Raw genomic sequence first — 24,906 nt, forward strand, 5'->3', positions numbered from 1 at the left:
AGGATCTGTCGGCTCCAAACTTGCCCTGTATTACTTGTTGTCTAAGTAAATAATAGAATTGTTATCAAATATCAATGTATGTTTTATTTGAATTTATTCATTCGAGAAGTACTTTTTCTCGCAATTTTCATTTCATTGTCTTGATTTTACCTTTTTGTTTCTGACATTGCGCCGCATGTCGAATATCTAATCTAACATGCTTTCATTTCACTAATTTAATCTCAAACAATATTTGATTTTAAAACATTATTTGAATGCAAATTTCATGAACCCTTTGTGGCACAAATTTCAACTTCCTTTGTCTTCGATTAACTGAATAACGCCACTTGTCTACGCTATTTTGGGACAACCCTCGTATATAACACAAAAAAGAATGTACATTTCAATCATAACGCTGAACAATTATGGCCATATTATAATTTATTTGAAATTTTCATTGTGTCTATTTATATATTTTCTTTAACAAATTCAAAAGTTGTTGGTTTAAAAGATGTACAATTTACTAAATTCCTCTTAATGTATATAAGTATGCTAACTAAAAGTGCAGCCAAATCATCTTCTATGTGAATTTGATACGACTTAATCATGATTATTATGTGTAGTCTGTGATTTTACTTTGGTTGATGAAGGTATTGACAAATTAATAAACGGTGCGAGTAAATTGTAGTCCTGTCAGTTTCTATAGAACTGTAAATTAAAATATACATGTTTGGAGTTTTATTCTTTTTGATGAAAATGTGTTTTTTGATGAACGAATTAAAAAACAAAACATAGTCATTTTGTCACCACAGAGCACGGTAGCGTTCACAATATGACGTCAGGATGATGCACGCAAAGTTAAAGTTGTTGTTTATATCACGCCTAGTCTCTTGTGCCTTTCGGCTCACAGTTTAAAATCGCACTGTAGTACTTAACAATTTATTTACTTTCAATTTTTCAAGAATCTTCAGTAAGTTTTATTTTTATGTGCCTCATTACAGTAAAGGAAATCATGTACGTCAGATAAAGGTTCCTCTTCTTTAAAACAGATATCTACAGATGTGATCTATTCTTTTTTGGACCGTTTGATGCCTAAAATACTATTACCCCCCCCCCCCCCCCCCGCCAAAAAATGCATTACAGTTAAGAACACTTGGTACAAAGCATCCGTATGGGATGGACATTTTTAATAATTTGAATTAAGGAAAAAACCTTAGTTTTTAAAATTGTCAATATTGGAAAACAGTGAAAAAAGTGCGTGTCTTTAACAATCTTTTTTTTCAAGACCACTGCATCAGAAATGCCATTATTTAGAACGATGCTTGTATATACAATGAAAATTGTAAATTGTTAAAATCGTGACCCTCGAACTAAAGTACCCGCAACGTTATTTTTTTACAATCATATCCTATCGTATCGTGTATCAATCCTATCGTATCGTGCGTGTATACTGTTCAATCGTGCGTTAATTCTATCCTATCGTGCGTGTATACTGTTCTATCGTGCGTTAATGCTATCCTATCATGCATTAATCCTATCAGGTTTATCGTTCAATTTCAACAATTCTTCTGTTTATCCGATCGTGTTAATCGTTTTGTGCCTTTTCATAAGCAAGTAAATTTATTACTAAGATGCTACTCGTTCGGTGCGCCGTATACGAATATTTATCGAACAAGAATTGTAAAATCCTATCCAACATTCCGTGAGGATACTTATGTTTAATTTTTTTTAGATCAAAATTAACCAATATTATATGTCAATCATATCTGTTAGCATTGGAAATGAGAAACGAAGTTCTTAGGAACAAGGTAACATATTTACCTGTATATCGAATATATTAAATCGTACGCAGAGTGTATACCTGCGTAAACATTAACTTTTATGTAACATAATTTTGTTGCATCATATTTTACAGAAACAAAACTATTTATGATATAATTTATATAAGGAATAAGGAATCATTATTATGAGGTGATAATTTTGGTCGGGGCGTGATCAAATCCAATAAAGTGTCTTTGTCTGTGATAACACTACGTATCGATTTTGTACTATATAACCCATAATACAAATGACGCCAAATGGAGGCGCCGGCGGGGTTTGCTTATTTATATTTAAAGATTTAATCGTACGATGGCATAAACTTATATAAATATAAGTAATAAGGAATCATTCTTTGAATATTATGAGGTGATAATTTCGGTCGGGGCGTGATCAAATCTATCATAAAGCCCTTTGATCACGCCCCGACCAAAAGTATCACCTCATGATACTCAAAAGAATGATTCCTTATTCCTTATATAATTTTCAACCATCGTTCAATTAAATATTTAGATATGAATAAGCAAACCCCGCTGGCGCCTCAATTTGGCGTCATTTGTATTATGGGGTATATAGTACAAAATCGATACGTAGTGTTATCACAGGCATAGACACTGGAAAATGTAAATATAATTTAATTAATACCCGAGTTGTACTTTGAACCCTTTATTTTCCGTGTGATATTTGATTTCAGGCTGAAATGTTCTTAGCAATCAGCTAGGGTGTGTGGTAATGAAAACAATGTTAACAAATCGTACGCAGAATGTGTATTTGCGTAAATATTTATTTAACTTGTCTGTAATAATTCGTTTTTAATGCATCATTTTCTTATACAGAAAGAAATGTACTTATGATAGATTTTATATTTACTTTATACAAGAGTTGAATTTATATAATTAAACACGCTATTTTTCGAGTGATTTAATCTCGGGCTGAAATATTCGCGGCGATCGGCTAGGGTGTTCGGTAATGAAAACAATTTTAACAATACAGAAAATTTATCATTAAAGCTCATAATTTTAGTCGAAAAAAATTAACTGGTAATTTTTATTCATTCTATAAATGATGCAGCGATGATTAACAACTCGGCAATTGTTACTAAAAAGAAATTCCACGTAAATCTTTATTTGTACGTGTTCTCTCTCAAATTCTGCCATTATCAGTTTGTTCGTAAATATCGTGTAAAGCGATCATACGTTTATCATGAACATCGTTTATCCTTTCCTATCGTGTATCAATCCTATCATATCGTGCGTGTATACTGTTCTGTCGTGCGTTAATCCTATCCTTTCGTGCGTGTATACTGTTCTATCGTGCGTTAATGCTATCCTATCGTGCATGAATCCTATCCTATCGTTTATCTTGTAAAAATAACGTTGCGGGTACTGTAATACAGCAGCCCTAATAGGGGTTTCAAAATTTGTGATATAAATGCTTGAAACGTGTTTAAAAATTTTAAGATCTACAATGCTGCAATTTGTGAGACAAGCATCCATAAATGATGTAGAGTATGCAATAAAATAACCAATCAATTTAAAGTGGTTGATGTAAGTATTAATATTATCAGGCCAATAGACTCCATATCAGTACATTATGCCTTTGTAAATGACACAAAATACCTTTCGGAACCTTTTTTATAAAGGAAAATTACTATCTGAAATGATTTATACTCCGTCTCAAATTCATCTTTCAACCAGTTTTTGCTAAACAATTCAATAATCATGAATACCTTTCTGCGCAATAACTGCATCGATTTACGATATACAGTCTTTCTGAGGTGACCGTTCCCATAATTTTGTGTTCATAGATTTCTTTCAATTCCTCATACAAAGGCATTATACATCATACGCTTCTCCGGAAACAACTTCCTCAAAAAAACAAACACTCAATACGTCCTTGTCTGTTCATCTGGAGTGACAGAATTGTAATTTCCCCCATATTTTAAAAGGTTTTTTTTTCAAGATCACGAGTACATGTAGGTGATAATTCTAGTCTGGTTGGTATCTATACATTCAGAAGAGTTTTGCATTTACATGCATGGTAAGTATAGCGATTTTTCAATAACAAAAATAGAGTTTTCAAAGATAAATCTTGCGAAGCATCGCATATGTTAGCAACGTCATAAATGACATACGTTTTAAAAAATATCAAACATAATATTTTCTTTCGATATTACGTGCACAAAAATGTATCTCATTTACGTTTTGTAAATTTATTACATGTAATCCCAAAAGTTTGATGCTTGGACGATTAAAACATTCTAGTTATGTAAGCATTTTTCCATGGAATGTTTTTTTTCTTGAATTTTACATTCTAATCTTGTGGTATAATTTAAGATTTATAAACTTCAACAAGAAAAGAGCTTCGATAACTATTAAACAACTAAACTGTACGAGGTGTAATCAACATATTTTTTATTGAAAAATAAGAATGATTTTTTAAATGTTTAGAAAGGATAACGAATTGTCACATTATATAAAGGCGCTTAAAATTGATCAGATATTATTCATCGAGAAATCGATCATTTAACGGTGTGCTCAGATATAATGAAGTCATTTTATTTTGAATATATCCTAACATGATAATTAAATGATTTAGCATATAAATGATCGCAAATATAAAAAAAACCACTTTATGATTCCTAGCTTTTATGCTGTTTTATATAGTTTCAACTGAATACAACAGTTTCATATCATGACGTGATTATGATGAAGTTTTCGATTATAGCTGATTACATCTACTTAGTATGATGACCAAAAATTTGATCGTAGAATATTGACTGTAGAATGCATATCGTTAATACATATTTTGATGATTTTTATAGCATTGACTTAGCCATGATATTGACTCCTTGTCAAAATTCAAAAGTTTTCATTTAGTGTTTCTTAGGCTTAAATATAGGTAAGACAGATAAAAATGCTACATTGTCTTATCAACATTTCATGCAGTGCTTAATTTCCTCGATGAACATAAATGTAAACAAAAAACGTAATAAATATAAGGACCCACACTAGAAACATACAATACTATAGACTGACAACATCTTATCAGCGTTGCACATGTACTGAACGGAGAACATTCAAATGAATGGATACATTATGTGAAACTTCCTTTATCAAAGATGTTGTACTTATAGAAAGGAAAACATCAATTCAGTTTAACTGTTTGAAGGAAATCATGTAAAAATATATATACTAAACGTTAATTTGACCTTAAGTACTATGCAGTATGGCCTGAATCTACACATCTGTCATAATTAGTGCTTTGTTTTTGGAAAAAAGAAAAAAAAAACTAGGTCATACAAATATGGTTTACGAGTTTGTTTGTTTTTTTGTTGTTTTTTTTTCTTGTTAGGTTTTCTGGAGTTTTGTTGTTCAAACCATGCCTAGATTGCCCAACAATTCTTAAGCTGTTGAAACTGCAATGTAAAATGCCAAAATTCTTAAGATGTTGAAATTGCAATGTAAAATCATGTCATGCTTAAGAGTTGATTTTTTCCCGGGCTGGGGTGGGGGGGGGGGAGGGGGGGGGGAGTCTTCTAATGCACTATACATACTACAATAACGTTATATATTGTTTCTATTCTAGTTTGAATTTCTGTTTGTCCAGTGATATTCGTTTATATGTAGAATATAAAAACTTAAATTGTTTACATTTCCTGACACGTAATTGTATTTGATTCAAAAGAAAGCTTCTTACCAAGATTGTGGCCATTAGTATGTGGCCCTAATATTGTTTAATATGTTAAGATATAAAAAGTATGATTGTTGTTGTCAAAATAACATTATAATACATGTAATAATGTTAAATGTACATGTAAATGTATAAATATTTACATGAGTTAAAGCACTTGTTATTTATCTAACCAAGCAGCATTATCAACCAAAAAGAGTAAATATAACGCTTACCTTAGAATATGTCCGGTATTGATATCTGTAATCGAATTTTAAGAAAAGATTTATTATAAATAAAATAAATAAAATTGAACGACCTTAGAGGTTATTTGTAAAGTCTGTGGTATATTAAATATTGACTGTGACCTATTCCAAAGTGTATCAGGTGCTGCAAGGATCGTATGCGATAAACTGTTTAAAACTTTTATATTTTAATAAATGACAAAGGTATTCAAGTAGCTGATGTCCACCTTTGATTGGAGAAAAATGCTTTACAGAATAAGTAAAAGACACAGTTTAAGGAGTCTCGGGGGAGAATGTTTCAAACATACGATTTCCTTTAATTTTTTTACAGTGAAATGTCAACTTATGAGTAAACTATGTGCAAAATATAAAGTAAATTGACCGGATAGTTTATCTGTTTGTCGCGCTCAAATTTTGGTCGTATGTCCGATTCATCACCGACATTCTATATAGGATTATATAGGAAAATGATGGTTTTCATTTTCAATTTCATATTTAAAAAATTACAAACATATGATTTTCTTTTAATTTTCAGTGATGAAAGGTTAACGTATAAGTAAACTTTTTGCCAAATTAAAACTAAATTGACCGGATGGTTTTTATGCTATCCGCCATCATAGTTTGATCCTATAAACGTGCCGTGCCAGCCATTTTAGATATAGAAATGTATATAAAAAAAAAAAGGATGTTTACGAATCAAATTCAATTTTTTTGTAGTAGCTCAAAAATACCTTTCCACTCACACAGAACGTAGAAGGATCGCGTATATGTTTTTATTTTGCAAAATATAGTTTTGATTTTAATTATTGACGCTGCAATAGAAAGTCACGACGTTTATTTTTGTCAATTGTTACGTCAGAGTATTAACTGACGTCATCGTAAGACCTTGATTCCGACGACAATAACGTCGATTTTGAAGAAGCGGCGATATAATTAAAATACTTTTGACAATATTCTAACAATTCTTTTCACTAAATATAATTTTTTGATAAGTCATTTTTTAACAAAAACGTCACATTATAACCTGTATAGTTGAACATTTTACTTTACATTTGCGTTTTACGACAGTAATGCGCAATACCCTGCGCAGAGGGCGCAAAATTTTAAACCCGCTACCGACCTTAAAAAAAAATCAAGATCTCAAAATACCATATTTTTTTCACGATTCAAATTTGACTCATAGCCATTTTACGTCATTTTATGGAAAATTTACTAGCATTTACAAAATGAACAAGACTGCTATCATTGTCATTTTGATAGAGAAGATCAAGGTTAACCAATGTATTTGGGTTTTTTAATCAAAAAGGTCATGCTCAACTTCATTATTCAATATTTTTGTCTTATTAACTATCTTTTATGATTTTGCGGGTGCAGTAAGATAAGTAACATATGAGTTTCTTTTGTGTATGAAATAAATTTCCTAATACAAAATCTAAATAATTTTTAAAGGTTAATGCCGTGAGCCCCCTTCGAGATGAATGGTGTTAATTACCTGACAGTGTTAGAAGTAGTAGTACTCATCGTTTTTAACTATGCTCTATATGCATCCGCAACATCCATTACAAAGGAGCTACCAAACCCTCATCCAGAGTATGAATTGACGACCATGTCAAAGTATGGATCTTTCACAATCATTCTCGGTGGAACAAATTATTTGTATAGAGTACTTATGCAAAACTTAGAAAAAGAGGTTGAAACAAATATTGGACCAAGACTTGACAATCCTTACTGCTTCAATCTAGAAAATGACCAATGTGAGAAGAAACTGTACAACAGTTATATTAAAGTCCTGCTTATCAACAACAACAAGAGGCTGCAACAAGATGAAATCATCATCTGTACAAGTCTGTTTCAAGGTAGTTGTGGCAAGCGAAATGTCACCACATTGGAACTTCTGCCCGGCTACAGTGACATGTCCGGACATAGAGAACCTGTAGTGGCCAACAACAAATCTGCCACGACTGTGGCTTTTCTGGCACCAGGACCAAGCACAAATGGAACCCCATCCACAGCCATGTACGTGGGGGCCTCGTGGACAAACACTGGACTAAGAGCTATTAGAGGCTTAGTGCCAGCATTCAGCAGTAGGAAAACAGAGAACTTCTCTTTTACTTTCGAAGACGTAGCTACCAGGTCTAACACAATGGTGAATTATATAAGCAAAGACTCCTTTCCTATCCGATACATTTACGGGTTCACGTCTGGGAATTTTAGCTACATGGGGACCATCCAGAAACCTAGGGTTAATGCTGAAAACTATGTTTCTAAGATGATACGCGTGTGTCTTTTTGATAAGCATTTTTATTCCTATGCAGAAGCAAAACTTAATTGTGAATTCAACGGAAAAACATACAACTTATTACAAGCCGCTAAAGTAAGCAAACCAGGGAGGCATCTAGCTGCTGCACTGGGCATATCCGACGACAATGATGTTTTGTTTGGAATGTTTGGATATGGACATCCAAATAATCCCATCAACAGCAATAAAGAGTCCGCTATGTGTATTTTTCCGATTCGGAAAGTCAACAAAGTCTTTACTTTAAACATCAAGACCTGTTTTAAGGGAAATGGAAGAACTGGTCCTGAATATATTTCTGCTCCCAGGAATTGCCAGTCAACAGTTCGTATATCTTGTCAATAATTTACCTCAAGTAAATAAATTAACGACGCAAATTTCAAATTTCAAAAAAGCAGTACACTATGTGATGTTGTATTTAAGTACTTTTCATCACTTTGTACATTATTTCCAATGATGCTAATTTATGCATCTTATAATGGTGAATTTTGCTTCTGATTATACTTTTTCTTTTGCTAAAAATCATTTTACATTGTAATAACAGTCAGTATAACATTAATTTTCAAAAAGAAAGAATTTAAAAAAATACAATACCTTTTAGACCATGATGATAATTTTTGCATCTCTTATGGTGAATTTGGTTCCTGATTATACATTTTTAGCTGAATATTTTTTTTATCATTTTTCAAAAAGAAAGAATTAAAAAATGCAGTCAATTTGACCAAACCTAACACCAGAGCAGAGTCCAACTAAACCCTGGGCTTTCTTTTTGGGTTCTTTTGGTTATTTGGGATCTGCTTTAGAAAAGATGCGTCCACTTGAAATTTTTTTTGGGTCCACTCATGGTTTTCTTTGGGTTTACTCGGCATTTGCTTTAAGGGTTTACATTTAACACTAATGTGCTAAGCACACCTGCCTTTTAACATAGCGTCTTTCCGCCTGTAATTCCCACCAATTATATGTTCCAAATACATATGTAGCATCTGCTTTCAATGATCTACTACTGATCGGAATTTGCTCTCTGTGTCCACTCTAGGTTTACTGTTGGTTTACTTGGGTCTCTTGGTCTGCTATAGAAGACTTGGAGTAAACTTCGAAAGTAAACCCACTGTTTAGTTGGGGTCTACCTTCTGATCGCTTCTGTAATCAAGAAGTTTTTAAAAAGACTCATGGGGATAGTCGAAATATTTCAAATACTTTTCTCATTTTGATAGCCATTTGATATTGATAATGAATATTGTGGAAAATATGACTTCAACACTCCAATCAATGGCCCAAAGTCGATAAAGGCAACAAAGGTCATTAGCATCAATACCACTGCCTCCTCCCTGATAGTTACCACAACCCACGCCGGCTATACTGTGGCGTTCATTGGCACCAGGACCGGACACATAAAGAAGGTGAGACAGAAATGCTGGGGCGGGGGGCATTCTCCTGACTATATCCCATTCAGCACTTTTGATGCTTTATTGATTAGATATGTGTTTTCAAGAGTTATCACTACGATAAACAATGATTTAAAATAAGGTTTGAATTGATGTATGACACTTGTTATATGCTTGGAAAACACACTAATTTGATAAGAGAATGATGTCACATTCTTATTTCCAATACAATTCGAAAACACATTTTGTTCGTAATACCTACAAAATGCCACATAACAGAAGGTCACTCTCGTTACCAATTCTCATCCAGCATTCTGGGCAGCTGCATAATAACAAGGATGTTTACAATGATTGTTTAAAAATGATTACAAAAACATAATAGAAGGATCATGACTACTGCTGTGTGTTATCTATGAATAAAACATCAATATTTTAATAGTGTAAAGACTGTATTTAGACATGATTACGAAAGTATAAGGCAACGATATGCAGCTATACAAGAAAACATAAATAAAGTGAAGTATTATAGGGAATAATAAATGGATGATATTAATTTATTCATGAAGCAGTGATGATAAAGTTGCTAGGGGAAGGATGTTTAATATGACAAAATGATAATAGCTAATCAAGTCTTTCATATCTCATGCAAATATCATGTTTTAGGTTTCAATCGAGTCCAGCAACATTGCAACCGAATATGATGATATCACGGTAGACCCAGGATTTCCCATTTTAAAAGATATGATCTTCGATGAGGTCGAGCAATATCTCTATGTTCTCTCTCCAAACAAGGTGGGTAATATCAGACCATTGCAATTGATATATCTTTCAGTATCTGTCCTTACTGGGCCATCTTCTTGAAATAGGTATGGATATTTTTTTTTCAGTTTACCATATGATTTTAAAAAAATATTGTTGAACACCTGAAAATAAAAAGAAAAAATATTTTGATTATGAATTAACTGGAATTAAATTTCATAAATGTTAAATTAAAAAAATCACAGGAATACCACTGGTAAAAGTAATGTCAGTGTAACAATGAAAATGTATCTGTCAACATTTCATATGTGAACTATGTAAAGTTTTAAGTAACTAATGGAAAAACCCAAATAAGCACCCTTAGCGATCGAAGTTATTTTTTTGTACCCTGTAACTGCTTCTAATAATTCTAAAAATTAATCTAAAGTATATATATCCTGAATCTGATTGTTGTGAAACTTTCTGTGAATTGTTGTCTTACCAAGATGCTCGTTTAGAAATCTGTTCTATTTTTCAGTTGGTGAAAATGGTGGTACAAAACTGTAGCCTGTACACGACTTGTAAGGAATGTAAGGGAGCCAATGACCCATATTGTGGATGGTGCTCACTGGAAAATAAGTAAGACTGGATATCTTAATCTATGTTTGATCAAGGCGTTTCTGAAGGACATGTAAATAGCAATCAGTTTCAAATTGTAATGAGTTATAAGTTTTAAATTAAAAGACATAAAAAACAGATTTATTTTACTAATTTGAATTAATTTTGTTCTTGTACAAAAAGATAATGATAAAAAAAATCATTTTTGACAACCAAATTTTTCCAGTAAAGGAAATCCACCATACACCAGAAAAACCTGTACATTATTATAACCATCATCATTAAGATGAACTTTATCCGTTTACAAGGACTCGGTGTTTTTCCATAATCCTCGATGCTTCCAGAAGGAACTATTGTCTCTATCTTTGAACAATGTTGTCAATTGTTTGTTAGCTTCAATGACCTTGACATTGTAAGGAGGATTTATCCCATCGGAATACCTTGGCAGTAACTGACCAACTAGAACATGAGAAACATTATGCGCAACTAGTTAGAATTCTGCAAACGATCTTATATCACGCGCTAATTTTTCTGCATTTTCTTCTCGACACAAATCATTTCCACCAATCTGAAGGAAAACTGAATTTGGTTGATAAGAATGAAAAACCTGCATAAATCGTTCCGATTGAATGGATTTTGGACCCGGGCGCAATGTTCCCCCACTTAAACCCGCAAATTGAATCTGAATTTATGTACCATCGAAGCCTAAATTGTACCAACCCGACCTATGATTTTGAAATTGAAATTACTCTAAACGATGGATAAAAGAGTGACCCACAATTAGTACTCGATAAACCATTGTTTTAAAAGTATTTTTAGCAGATAGGTAGATAATATGGGTGGCCTATACCTTCTACGCATTGAAACTCCTCCTGTAATCCAAGATATCACGTTCGTAGATTGGGTATAGTGGAGATCACAAAGAATAAGATTAAACAAAATTCATGAAAATTTCTTGCGTCCAGCAGCCAGAACAGAAAAAATAGTAATGAGATAATATTCACATCTGACATGATATATTACGACAATAATTAAATGAAGATATTCGAATGCTAGACGTGTTAATTGAACTATGGTGAAAACATACTTGACACCTAACACTCGGTGACCCTGTTGTGCGCAAATGCAAATTACAGACTATCAAACAGCCTGGGTAACTTGACCATGGGGTGTTAATGGATATACCCCCTGCATGCGTACATCTGCTTATTATACATTTATAATGCCAGCTTGATTTACAAAGAGATATAAAGTTGACACATATATCCCATGGATAATTACAAAATTTGTTCCCAAAAATGTTTTTATTTACAATAAAATTAGTTTGTTTATTTTGCAGAGTTTGTAGCTTATTTGTTTATTTCGCCATGCTGTATTTGATGTGTACGTTCTCTATCAGGCTTGGGGTAATGCTAAATGTAATGGTAATGCATTGTAATGCATTACATGTTTTCAAAGTAATGCTAGTAATGTGTAATGCCACAAAATTAGCATTACAAGTAATGGTCATGCAATTCATTACTTTCCAAAATCTAGTGTAATGCTGGCATTACATGGCATTACTTTGCATTACTATGCTTATTTATGCATGATCACTTTAAAAAATGTGATGGATAAATGAATAGTTGAAATTGAATTTGACTAAATTTATTTTTTAAAAAGAAAGAAATAATTCTTGAGATAAAAATGTTTTAATTTTATTATCAAAAAAGATTTTTAAAAATTCATTTTTGCATTGTTAATGTTAATAAATATAACAGCACAATTTCATAACATTTTTAAGAGTGTTGTTATTAAGAGTTTTTAATCATTTAAACAGTTTACTCCAATTAGTTTGCACTTCAATAAGAAATGTGTCAACAACACACTATGCCCCCAGGATAATCTAAGTATCAAAACAATCTATTGTTATAAGAAGTGCTAAACACCTCAATCCCCTTTCCCTTCGCTATGTCCCAATAGAATAGGAGACAGACATGCACCTTTAAAAGCAAAATAAATGCACTGTCCAACCATGATGAAAATCAATATCACTTCCAAAATCATAACCCATTTGAAAAAAATATTACTTACTTATTCTCTCTCTCTCTCTCTCTCTCTCTCTCTCTCTCTCTCTCTCTCTCTCTCTCTCTCGTATATTAAGTACATTAGTTTGGACTGATAGAAAATACAAGATTCATGTATTTTTTCTATTATTGCACTTAATATATCCTAAGATAAAGATCGTCAAACAGTACTTTTCATTCCAAGCTTCAACTGCTCCTGTAAAACATTTATTTAGTATAGCTGGGAAGATTTTCAAACTAACAGGATGCAGTTAAAAGATGAACCCTTTGAAACTTCGATCATAAAGTGCAACAGCAATCTTTTGATCTTAAATTGTCCTCTCAGTAGAAAGAAATACGATTCAAATAAAGTAATTTAAGAAATATAACTGGGAAAAACCATATGTTTATGAATTGATACAATTAAGTGTCCAAAATTTAAAAAAAATTGTGTAATCTGGGGACATATCTCTATTTAGCTTTTGATAACCGCAACATTATTCCATGCCAAATGTCTATAATTATCATTTTACTTATGCAATATGTTGTTCATAATGCCACAAGATGATTATATATTGAGCAAAAAAAGAATGACTCTTGTATAGTCATTGAATTTGAACATGATACTAAGAATGAACCTGTATATATGTTAAAGAGTGTTTTTTATATTTGAAACATTTTCAAAAACTCTTTATTAGCTTTACTTTTTTAAAACAAAGTAATGGTAATGCATTACTTTACTCATGTAATGGTAATGTAATGCATTACTTCAAGAAAATCAAGTAATGGTAATGGTAATTTAATGCCCAAATTCATGAAGTAATGGTAATGTAATGCATTACTTTACAATGTAATTCGCCCCAAGCCTGCTCTCTATTGACAGAAATAGCATAAAATGTAGTACATCATGAAAGTTCACAAGTCCTACTCATTGATTTCCATTACAGGTGTAGTCTGGCCCAGGAGTGTTCAGAATATGATTCGGTTTTCAAATGGATGGAATACAATGGGGAGACCTGCACAAAGATCACCCAAGTTTACCCTGACAAAATTCAGAGGGACAACAATCTTGCTAAAACCACCACTGTAAAAACCATCCTTTCTGTGATTGATAACCACAAATTGATCATAGTTTTTAAAATGAGCAAGGAAAAACAAGTACAAACTAAATACTTCTCTCTCCATTATAGATATCATTAAATATATCCAACCTCCCAACCTTCATGGGATCGTACAAATGTGCTTTCCATGGCAATGGGAAGACGATTGAAACAGCAGCAAACAGAACCACTCCGTACCTGGTGAACTGTGACACTCCTGTGCATAATGAACTACCTCTATTTCCTATATATACAGGCAAGTTAACTGTGTAAAGTTTAGACATGTCCCACTCCGACGACTCAATGCTTACTGATGTCAGCAGGCGTAGTTATGCGCTAAATATTAAATAAAACAAGAACAATTTTATTGAGATGAGAAGGTTCGGTCGTCGTAGCCATTTCTAGACTATATTGACCTCTTTTTGAAGAAAAAGTTATATACCTTAATTCAGAAATGTAAAATTATAGATGTTTTCTTTACAAAAAAGAATTTACAAATCATAACTGGAAGTTTTTGGTAGTTTTCTTTTATTAATTTGTTGACCAATCTGTATTTTAACAGATTACATCACAATGAAACTATCTGTGGTGGTCATGAGATTTGACATCGCTTCAACTAACTTTACATTATTTGACTGTAGAGTTCATACCAAGTAAGTGCGTATTGTACTATTTTTCCAAACCCAGGGTAAAATATGTGTTTCATGAAGGGGGGGGGGGTATTGCGGAACTCAAAAGATCGCTCAAAATTGGACACAATAATGTTATCTCTCGGGTGAATAGAAACGTAATGACATGCTCTAATGATTAACATTGAACTTTTTTTTTAACAAGGAGAGTTTCTGACAAGGAAGTCGATAAAACAAGATTATCAACAGTATCGATTGGAAACACTATTTTGTTAATTTAAAACGACCTTTCCAGCAAATACATTTTTTGACTAGGTCGAATGCTGACTGACGTTTTCAAGGCATCGAGCTAATGTTCGGCAGCCTTCTAGCGATCGTCTGGATTGGCAATCGTCCAAAAATTCATGCTCTGCATTGCCTTTTTAATGCGCATAAATAATAAGTTCCTTGAAGTATTAAACGTATTACAAGGTTTGTTATCCTTTTATTTAACTAAATTGTGTATAAAAAAACCAACTTGGCCTCCCTGGTTATTGACAACTCATTGCATTAGTATAAATTTGCTTAATCAAGAAATGGCAGATGAATACAATAAGGTGCAATGTAAATATACTAAATATTATTAAATATTTAATATTTATCGCTTACATTTTGATTGGAGACCGTGCCCGATAGAAATAAAATTTAATATGTAAATTTATTTGTTATTGGGCATGGTCTCCAAAATAAATGTAAGCGATAATCTTATGTAGAGATTTTGTTGCAATTAATAACACGATGATGCAGTTGGATTAGATAGCACGTGTTGTGGATTTGTTTGTAAACAACCATTCCATAGGTAATCTTGTTTCAAACGGGAATTGAAAAAAATAAAAGTATGTTTTATTATTATAATTATGTATTCAAATTATGAGCCTGTGAAAATTGTTCAAAGACTTTTTAAAGCAGAAAGAAAATAATTTATTTTTGAACTTTGAAATTTCTTCGATTTTTGTAACCATGATGAGTTATTGTATTATAAACGCATCACTACCTATTTTATAACAAAATATACTGATTTTTGTTTTCAAAACAGCAAAAAACATAATTCATTTCCTTTTTATTCTAATATTATTTGATATACGACTATTAGTACAGAAATTCAAATTATTGATTTCATTCTATATAAAAAAAAATGTCAGCTCGACTCCTTTTTGGCCGTTCCGGCCTTTGATTTCATGTTTCTTATAATAACTTAACTGTTTACTGACTACGGGCATACGGCGGTTGTGACCGGTCAGTAGAGGATGATTACTCCTCCATGGCATCCGATCCTACCTCTGATTATTGTAACAGTCCGAATTTGCTCTGCGCTTATTTAATATTTTTCTTCTGGAATGTTTTTTGGACACTGTTCATTTACACCACATACTATCATCAAGGTTGCCAGTCCTGTTAGTGTAAAAAAAAATCATTTTTATTATCATGATTTATTTTAGGAAGGCCCACGTTTTGCTGACAATCGTTTCATAAACTTTTAAATTTTGAAAAAAAAGTCAGCAGAACAGACTTCTTTCCCGATGATGCACATTTTAAAATTATTTGATGTTAAAGCAAAATTCAGTTATAATGAACTGTAGAATCGACGAGCTTAAAAGAAAAACAATGTTAAGTTCTCATTTAGATACCTGATAAAAAATGTACACTCTAAAGTGAAATAAAACAATCACAGGCAAGAATAACGCGTTTGTCCCTCTGTTACAGCTGTTACAGGTGTACCTCTAGCTTGTTTAACTGTACCTGGTGCATCAAGAACCATCTGTGTACCCACTTCCCGGTGATGGACTGTAACAACAACGAAGACTTTATTGCAGGGCAGAATGTAGGTTGACAAACATACTCACAGTTAAATGATTCCGTCTGGCCAGTTGAGATAAACTTATTAAAAACTAATGATAATAAATCAATGATAGATTGTGCAAACGTAAAACGAAATAGCACAGAGTATGTTAAATTCGGTTTTGACAGAATGACGGAATGACAGTCCCACATGACAGTGGACCTAACAAATGTCCTAGTCTTGATCCAAGTAAGCGGCAGAACCTACTGGTGCCGTCAGGGACCAATAAAATTATCTCCCTTATCCTCAAAAATTTAAAGGTAAGGGAAACAACCAAAGGCAGGTCGGCCAGGGCTGTGAAGTCTGATTTTCAGAGAACATATACTTGAAGAGCAGTTTCAAACAAACATCTTTACATTACTAAATAATACTACAAACCATGTAATCAATGACAAGAAAGAGCTTTATTATTAGACCCAATTAGATTACTGTAAATTCCTAATTAAACGCGAGGAATTAATATCCGCGTAAAATCGCGAGAAGCATCCTTCCCGGATTTTAAAATCTCGCCATTATTTTCTGAGAGTTGAAAGCTATAAGAAATAAGGAGAAAAGTTCAACGTTCGCGATTTTATATTCTCGCGATTTGGTAGAAACCAGCGGGATCGCGGAATTAAGTACTCGCGTAATATAAGGAATTTACAGTATTAGAAATCAGATCAGAATTGTTCTTACATAATTAAATTATGACTGTTTATAATTACTTATTCTACTTTTTGTGCAAACAACAGTTCACGTGCAAGTGTATATTTATAATACTTCCAAAGACAAAAACAAGTATCGTCATGTATGTATCAGTTGGTCCCATGATTGCATGTGCTACAGATATTTTCAGAAAGAAAGGAGCATCAGTTTCGGATTTTTCAATTCAATTGTAGTGACATTTTCTTAACTTTAACACCTTTTGATTTTGTAGCCATACCAAAAACCGATACGCTGTGTGTTTGCATTTAACTCAGAGACAGAACAAAGAGGAGAGATAGCTAACATGGTAGACATGGGAGGGGTGGTGATCATTAAATGTAAACAGACCAGGGTAAGTGCAGACCTATTCTTGGATAATCACATATACTGTTATAATATTTTTTTATGGTCTGTGATGCAATGATGTTCTTCCTGTGCCAGTTTTATTATCCTGAAGACGCCAAAAGCTACAATGTCCCCCTGAAAATACTATGGGGTGAGATGTATCCCAAACAACTGGACAATCCTAATAATGTACAAGGTAATAAAAACAACTCATATTTACCGGTATTTCCATCTGCCATTAAATTCTCTTTTAACCAAAAAGAATTGACCGATTTTAACCAACATTTTCTTATTATCAAATATAGTGATAATGTACAAGTGTGAAAAAATGTCCAGTAGTTGTGGTGAATGCCTGACCCAGCATGAGGCCTTTTCCTGTGGGTGGTGCAAACCATCCAACCAGTGTAGCTTACAGTCATCCTGTACAACCAAAAACAGCTGGCTATCAAGATACGAAAACTGTCCAAATCCTAGAATATTTAAGGTAAATTAAATGAACTCTAATTATTATTTAAAGTTGGTTACCCACAATGCCATTCAGCATCAAAATCACAAGGTTAAGTTGCACACAATGCTGAAATCCGTCTAAACCAAAAAATCACAAAGTTGCGTAAAACGAAACACTGAAAACCTTTAAATCAAAAGGTAGGCTATATAAGCACAAAGAACCGTCTCAACCAAAGACCCACTTGTTTCAGCAGGACAAACTGTTAAAACTGGAGAGCACTTAATTACAAAAGCAAGGAGGGATTTTGGTTGATTTCTTTTAAAAGTAATCGATTAAATTACAATTACTTTGGGTTTTAAAAATAATCGATTACAAGCTAAATAAATCCACTTTTAGGAGTAATGGCGATAACAATAAATTACTTGTCTTACTTTTCCTTCAGAATACTTATGATAACTCAAGACATCAATTTTTACAAGCTTTTTGTCAGTATACTTTATCACTATTAAACATCTTTTTGAGTTGAACATCTCCGTGTTCTAAAAGGAAAACATTAATGCATCCATCAAAATAACACATATTTAATTATATAGATTAAACAGAAAACACATAATTGACTGTATAGATATGTGTTGAACCAAGACTACAAATTAGTTGGCTTTTACTACAATTTAATACAATGGTTGACTAGGAACACTGTTGTAATTATGCAAGTAATTAGAAACTAATCTTGAGATCAGATTGTTTCTAAAGAGTAATCAATGATGTAACGATCGCTTGTAATCATAAAAATGGATCATTACTGACTACTTATAATTATTAAGCAACTTGTTATCGATTACATCTGATTACGATTACCCCATCTCTAAAAGCAAATGACATAAAGCACCGAAAACGTTTACAGCTCTAGAATCACATGGGTCAGTTATTTACATAAAAACTGTCTCAACCGAAAATAACAGCAAGGTTGAGTTACATAAAAGCCTACAGAAAGGGCACAAACATAGAATCACCAGGGTGCATGTCAAACAATGCAAAAAAAGTGAAAAAGTCACAACCTACAGACCCTGAAACGTGCTACAACACCTCTAAAACGAAACGCGAGATTAACATAAGCCTTTTAGCTTGTTTCTCAATCTTCTATGTACTGTCATACTATGTATGATGAAATTTACTAAATAAATATTGTTTAAACTAAAACGAATCGTACCGTTCCGTGCAAGAATAAATTTCACATTTATTTCCCGCATAGCTGGTAATGGCGTCGTGATTTCAAATGAACAAAAATCACTCGTACGGTACACGTGTACAGAAACACAACTTACAGCGTCTTTCCTCTTCGGTTCTATACCTAACAGGTGATATTGAGAGAAAACGAAAACTTGAGAGTTGATTATATGACTTGAATTAAAGTTTTATCACTGAACTATATTATTTTACTTTACACCCCTGCGAATGTTATTGTCATTTAAATTTTAGAACACGTGGTTTTATTTGACCCTTAGTCAAGCCACATACTAGTTGTAAACAGGACACGGGAAAATACCCGGTAATCAACAAATGAATGTTAAAAGTGATAAATATATTAAGAATTTATCTAGTACATGTAATAAAAATAATACAACAGCGAGTGAAAAACAACTCTGATCGCCTGTACATGAGTTATATAATCATGAAGTCGGAAGGAAATCATTGTTGAATAATTTCAAATAGGAGCACTCTTTTTAATAGGGATATAAGAAAACATAAAACAAAAACGTTTTCATTCGATAATTTTCTTCTAGCCACAAAGGAGGAGCCAAGTAGCACGCGGCACATGGTGTAATAGATATTGTTATACTTTAACTGATTGACAGGCGAAAAAGGTTGAGTCCTGGGATAAAATCCCGCTCAAATGACCATCTATAGAAACCTAAACACCCCTGTGAATGTGTTCGGAATGTTTTGTGTATCGTTGTTAAGTATGTAATAAATCCAGAGGCGCTCGAATGAAAGTTCACGACACTTCACCGAGATTTGTTCATTTGCTGTGGAATTTCGAGCGGAAGTATAAGTGTTTTTTTTATATTAAACGATAATATTCAGTACAGAGTTATCGTTTGTGTTTAACCACGTGTTGAGTGGTTGAAAATATAAACATTGCGTGGTTTAATAAAATGATATCCATGTTTGAAGCTTGTGGTGTGCTATACCATGTTTTAAAAAAAAATAATGGATGTCTGTTTTGCTTAAACACTTAGTATATCGAGTCATTTTCAAGAAACATTCTGCATAAAATAGTATAGTCTGTTTCACTATTGATTATATTACTAGGTTAGGCGCGGATCGAAAACTATTCCTCAATGGGGATCTCTACTTAGCATGTTAATTGTTGCAACAGCAGACAAAAACTATTCTTTGTATTTTCACATTTATTTCTAGAACACATTTTATCCACCAATTAATTAAGATAAAGTTTAAAATCAATAAACTTCTAGATTTAATAATTGACGACTATATAGTACTTAGATTCACTAAGGGTGCTTGGCTTAGATGCTTGTAAAAAAAACAACTAGCCGAGAAACAAGACAACGATAAAGGAAACTTATGAAATATCGGAATAAAGCTGCGGCCATTTTTCATAGCAAATTTAAATGAATTAGAATTTTTTAATGACTTCAATTCAAGTACATGTATAGAAATAAAAACTTTGTAAAATTATCGACAGCTCGCTGAATTAACAAAAATATATCGGATTAAAGTCAAACAGTTCTTTTAATCTATCTTAACGATTACATTTATCTAAAATTAAATACTAATGATAACAGACTAATCAACATTAAAATTACCTCCGCTTCCAGGTTGTCACTGAGTACACGTATTACGAAACGTATCAAAAACAGGGGAACGAATGGAAGTTCTGATTTTAAATAGATTTAAATACATCTGTGATATATCATATGAAAAAGAAAAATTCTTGTCATAATTACCACCTTGCTGAAGTAGATCGGGCAAAAACTAAACAAAATTATATCGAAAAAAATCAAAGCGTTCAGGCCACGTCTACCTAATTATTAAAACGCGCAAACCGTTCACAAAGCCTGCAGGTATTTTTAGCAAAGCGTACTGTGCAAGAAGCGAACCGTTCCGTTCACAAAGCGTACCGTACCGTTCACAAAGCGAACCGTACGGTTCACGAAACGAACCGCACCGTTCACAAAGCGAACCGTACCATTCAAAAAGCGTTACGAACCGAACCGTGCAACTGGTGTAGTAGCACGTTTCAGGGTTTGTAGAATTTCCAGATTAAATTAACCAACACACTAAAAATTAATTCAACCATAAAATACCTGGGTAAGAAGAAAAACAACTGTCATCGACCAATAATGTAAGCATATTACAAAACTGTCCTAATTCATTGAGGACAATAAAATTACCACGTGTGAGTCTTAAAAAAATCAACATTTTTATCCATTGCTAGCAAATGAGTGGGTTCTATAATAATAAGTTGCAACCTAGATATACCTCCATACCCCTGCTATATTACACACAGTCGGCATTGTTATCCTGCAGAGCTTCCAAAGAGTTTAGAGAGATCTTCATGTTACTTGTGACATTTTATAAATGAAACATACATTATAGAGATATTTAAAAAACGATCTTGATTACAATGTGATTTTAATGGAAAATTTGTATTTGTTCTCAGATTTATCCGTTGTTTGGACCAAAGCAGGGCGGGACATTACTGACCATTGATGGCATTGATCTTGGGAAATCTTACGAGGACATAGTCAGCGGCATATATGTAGCGGGTGTTCGGTGCTCACCTATTCGCAAGGAGTATGTGGTATCTAAACAGTGAGTGAGATGTCTACCATGTTTGAGTTCATTTAATCAGTGTGCTCTATTCTTATTTTTGACGGTAAAAAGAGATTTAAAGCAGTTTGATTAGTATTGTTAGTTAGACTGTTAAACACTAATTCCATTTGTTTTCCCAAGGATTGTGTGCACTACCGCTCCTTACTTTGGCCAAGAGGAGAAAAATTCCGGCCAAGTGCTGTTGACAGTGGCAATGACTCTAACTACCCGGTCCGATGAGCAGTTCACCTACGTGGTTCGTATGTTCAATATAGAATTTTAGTCAGTTGTCTGATAGAGTTATTAAAAACGTGAAAGAAATCGTGTACATGAATCATTGTCTTGCCAGAATTTGAAAGTTTTGTTAAACAAAATAATATAGATTTTGTTAAGAAGAGTGTATCAATAAATTGTGTAATAATGTGAAATAGAATAAGGAAATGAATATAAAATAGTAAACGAATTAAAAGATATTGTTTCCTATTATTACAGTATTTTTGTTGCGTTTGGTACATTTTTAGGACCCAGAAATAACTGATATTACACCAACGCAGGGACCAAAATCTGGAGGAACAAAAATAGCAATTTTTGGGAAATACCTGAATGCTGGGACGAGTAGGAAAATGTGTTTTGGCAATGAGACATTTGAGTGCAAAATCATTAAAGAGAGGTTGAGTCGATTTTTAACTAATAGTTCAAATGTTTATATTGACAAAAGTAGTTACATCCTAAATTGCTTGTGAAGCTTTTTTGATTTGATTTTTAAATTTCTTTTAATGCGATCTATTTTAATATTAGGATATTGAACAATCGTCTTTCTTTATACATAATTAATATTAAAAGCAAATGTGGTCTTTCGAAGTGCGCTTGTTAGCGCTATGTTTTTGGTTGTTCTCAGATTTCCCTTCTCACTTTTCTCTAGAACATTCAGCTCTAACTTGACCTGTGTCACAGCTCCTTCTAACAGTGCTTTTACCACAGACCCACTATATATGGACATCGATCACCAACGAGTCAATAGTCACTTGACCTTCCGCTATGCGGAGGATCCAATTATCACAGAGGTCAGCAGGCTCAACTCTTTTGTCAGGTGAGATAGGACTGAAAGGAGTCGTAATTAATATGAAATATCTAAAACATTTGTAAAAATGGTATTGAAATTAAAATCAACTTACAGTTTTTATTCTTCAATTCAGAGCATATATGAATAAGTATATATCTATATATAAATACATTGTGCATAATTGGTGTTTTTAAATATATAACTATTGGGTTAAATTTCGGTAATAAGTGGAGGATTGAGAGTTCTAGTTCGAGGAAAGGGATTCAATTCTATCAACACTTCTTTGCCCAAAATGGTCTTCTACAGAATAGATCTCAACCAGACAGTAACAGCTTATTACGGGGTATGTCACATTATCCCATAAAATGACCATAGGTTCTACATTGATCCAAAACAATTAATTCTACAACTGTTTCTGCTTGTGGTTGGTTTCAGGGATGTCTGGTACTCAATGATATCACAATGGAGTGCAGCACCCCCAAGGTAGAGTCCTCCATGGTCACTAAGCGGCCCAACACTCCGGACGAAAGCGGCGTAGCATTCGGGTTTGTCATTGATAATGTCCAGGACATCCGTAACTTTAGTGCCACCTATAAGGCGTTCTTCCAAATTTGTGAAGATCCAGAAATTAACATTTTTCCTAACGACAAAATCAAGCTCTACCTACAAAAAGTCAATGAATATTTAACAATAAGTGTAAGTTATTTGCATGAACATATAGAAACATAACCGTTGCAACATGTCTATTTGCATTGGAAATATTTGATTTCATTCCAAATTTATCAATGTTGACGTCTTGTATTTATCACCTAATGTTTGTCATACAGGGAAAACACCTAGATCAGATTCGGCTTGAATTAGATGATGTTGTGATTAAAATTGGCAAAAGTGAATGTAATGTCACCTCAACAGGGAAACAGTTTACCTGCCGACCCCCGAAAGAACAACCCATTCCAGTGAAGAGTATGCTTTACCCAGAGGTCGAGGTAGGTATTGCAGTGTTTGTTTAGTAAATGAATCACTGTATTTAAGCATTGTTCTAAAAATTATTCGTATTTTCTTATTTTTTGAATTTCTTCTTTATGATTTTGTTTTCTACCTGGAATATCTGTATATATCTGTAGTATCTATTAAATCTAGATTATTGACAGGTGTTTATGTGTTATGCATTAAACAAAATATTGAAGAAAAATAAGCAGGTCTTTTAGCATAATGCATTTAAAAAAAACTGTAATAAAATGACAATCCACTATGTACAAAATATGAAAAAAAAATTGTTGAGCTTTAGTTTTTTTTTTTTTACATCAGGCTATAGTTTCTTTTACTTCATTTCTATTTTTTGAAGGTAACAATCGGTAAAAACCTGAAATTCCTATTGGGTTTCCTGAAGTACGAAGAGGCATACCTTGTACCGCCCGTTGAAAGTACAAACAAGTTATTTTATAGCTTATAAAATATTTTTCACGCATGTTGATATTTTGATAATTGAACTCTCGAATTACTGGCGAACTATGATTAATACAATTTTGTCAAGAAACATATCGGAGAAACTGCAGAAAAGAGCGCGGTGAGTTCAAATCTTTATCAAGCAGACAAATTATATTTAATTAAATATAGTTGTCAAATGTATACAAACAGTGTACGGTGTATAACCGGAAACTAAACTACTTGTAAGGCGCTGTAATGTAAAGGGGAGATATGATTTGAATCTGGTTTAGTAATTACAGTTTACGGAAATAAAGTCAACATTATGTGTTCTCTCACACGCCGCAAAGATAAATTGTATTGCTCCATATCATCTTTTAGCTATTTAATCAAGCATGTAAATTGCGTTAACGTTATCGAATAAAAATTTGTATATTAGGTTAATCCAACAAGTACGACAACAAGGAATTCTTTCTATACCAACATCTAAACTTAAAGTGCCGTTGAGAGTTTTTGCAGATTATTCAAATTCTAAAGTTTGCGACGGGAAAAAACTAACTCTGTGTAACTTGTAAAAGATCCTGATTTATTCGGTATTTTTCGTGTGCATTTGCAATAAAAGGTAGCAGCCAAAAGCGTCAACTAGTGGTAAAGCAACATACATGTATGTTCTTACTTCCGAATGATGTTACTCATTAAC

General features: G+C 32.9%; 1 protein-coding gene across 1 annotated transcript; it reads left to right on the forward strand.

Annotated features, from left to right (window-relative positions):
* Window positions 1–3,699: 3,699 nt before the first annotated feature.
* On the forward strand, window positions 3,700–23,791 carry LOC128180221 (plexin-A2-like). Its single transcript, XM_052848147.1, has 20 exons — window positions 3,700–3,837; window positions 7,164–8,334; window positions 9,225–9,410; window positions 10,059–10,187; window positions 10,672–10,772; window positions 13,744–13,882; window positions 13,987–14,152; window positions 14,459–14,549; window positions 16,269–16,386; window positions 16,533–16,664; window positions 17,321–17,440; window positions 17,530–17,629; window positions 17,739–17,917; window positions 21,567–21,718; window positions 21,860–21,974; window positions 22,240–22,388; window positions 22,641–22,808; window positions 23,010–23,124; window positions 23,217–23,477; window positions 23,609–23,791. The coding sequence occupies exons 2-20, from the start codon at window positions 7,189–7,191 to the stop codon at window positions 23,789–23,791; spliced, it is 3,750 nt and encodes a 1,249-aa protein (XP_052704107.1). The 5' UTR covers window positions 3,700–3,837; window positions 7,164–7,188.
* The last annotated feature ends 1,115 nt before the right edge of the window (window positions 23,792–24,906 follow it).

Source organism: Crassostrea angulata, chromosome 4 (assembly GCF_025612915.1).
Source record: "Crassostrea angulata isolate pt1a10 chromosome 4, ASM2561291v2, whole genome shotgun sequence".
Lineage (NCBI taxonomy): Eukaryota > Metazoa > Mollusca > Bivalvia > Ostreida > Ostreidae > Magallana > Magallana angulata.

Excerpts from the sequence above, each read along its gene's own strand:
- LOC128180221 (XM_052848147.1), top strand. The coding sequence starts at position 7,189 with ATGAATGGTGTTAATTACCTGACAGTGTTAGAAGTAGTAGTACTCATC. Across the intron at positions 13,883-13,986 it reads ATCTTGCTAAAACCACCACT|ATATCATTAAATATATCCAA; the intron begins GTAAAAACCATC and ends TCTCCATTATAG. Across the intron at positions 21,719-21,859 it reads GAGTATGTGGTATCTAAACA|GATTGTGTGCACTACCGCTC; the intron begins GTGAGTGAGATG and ends TGTTTTCCCAAG.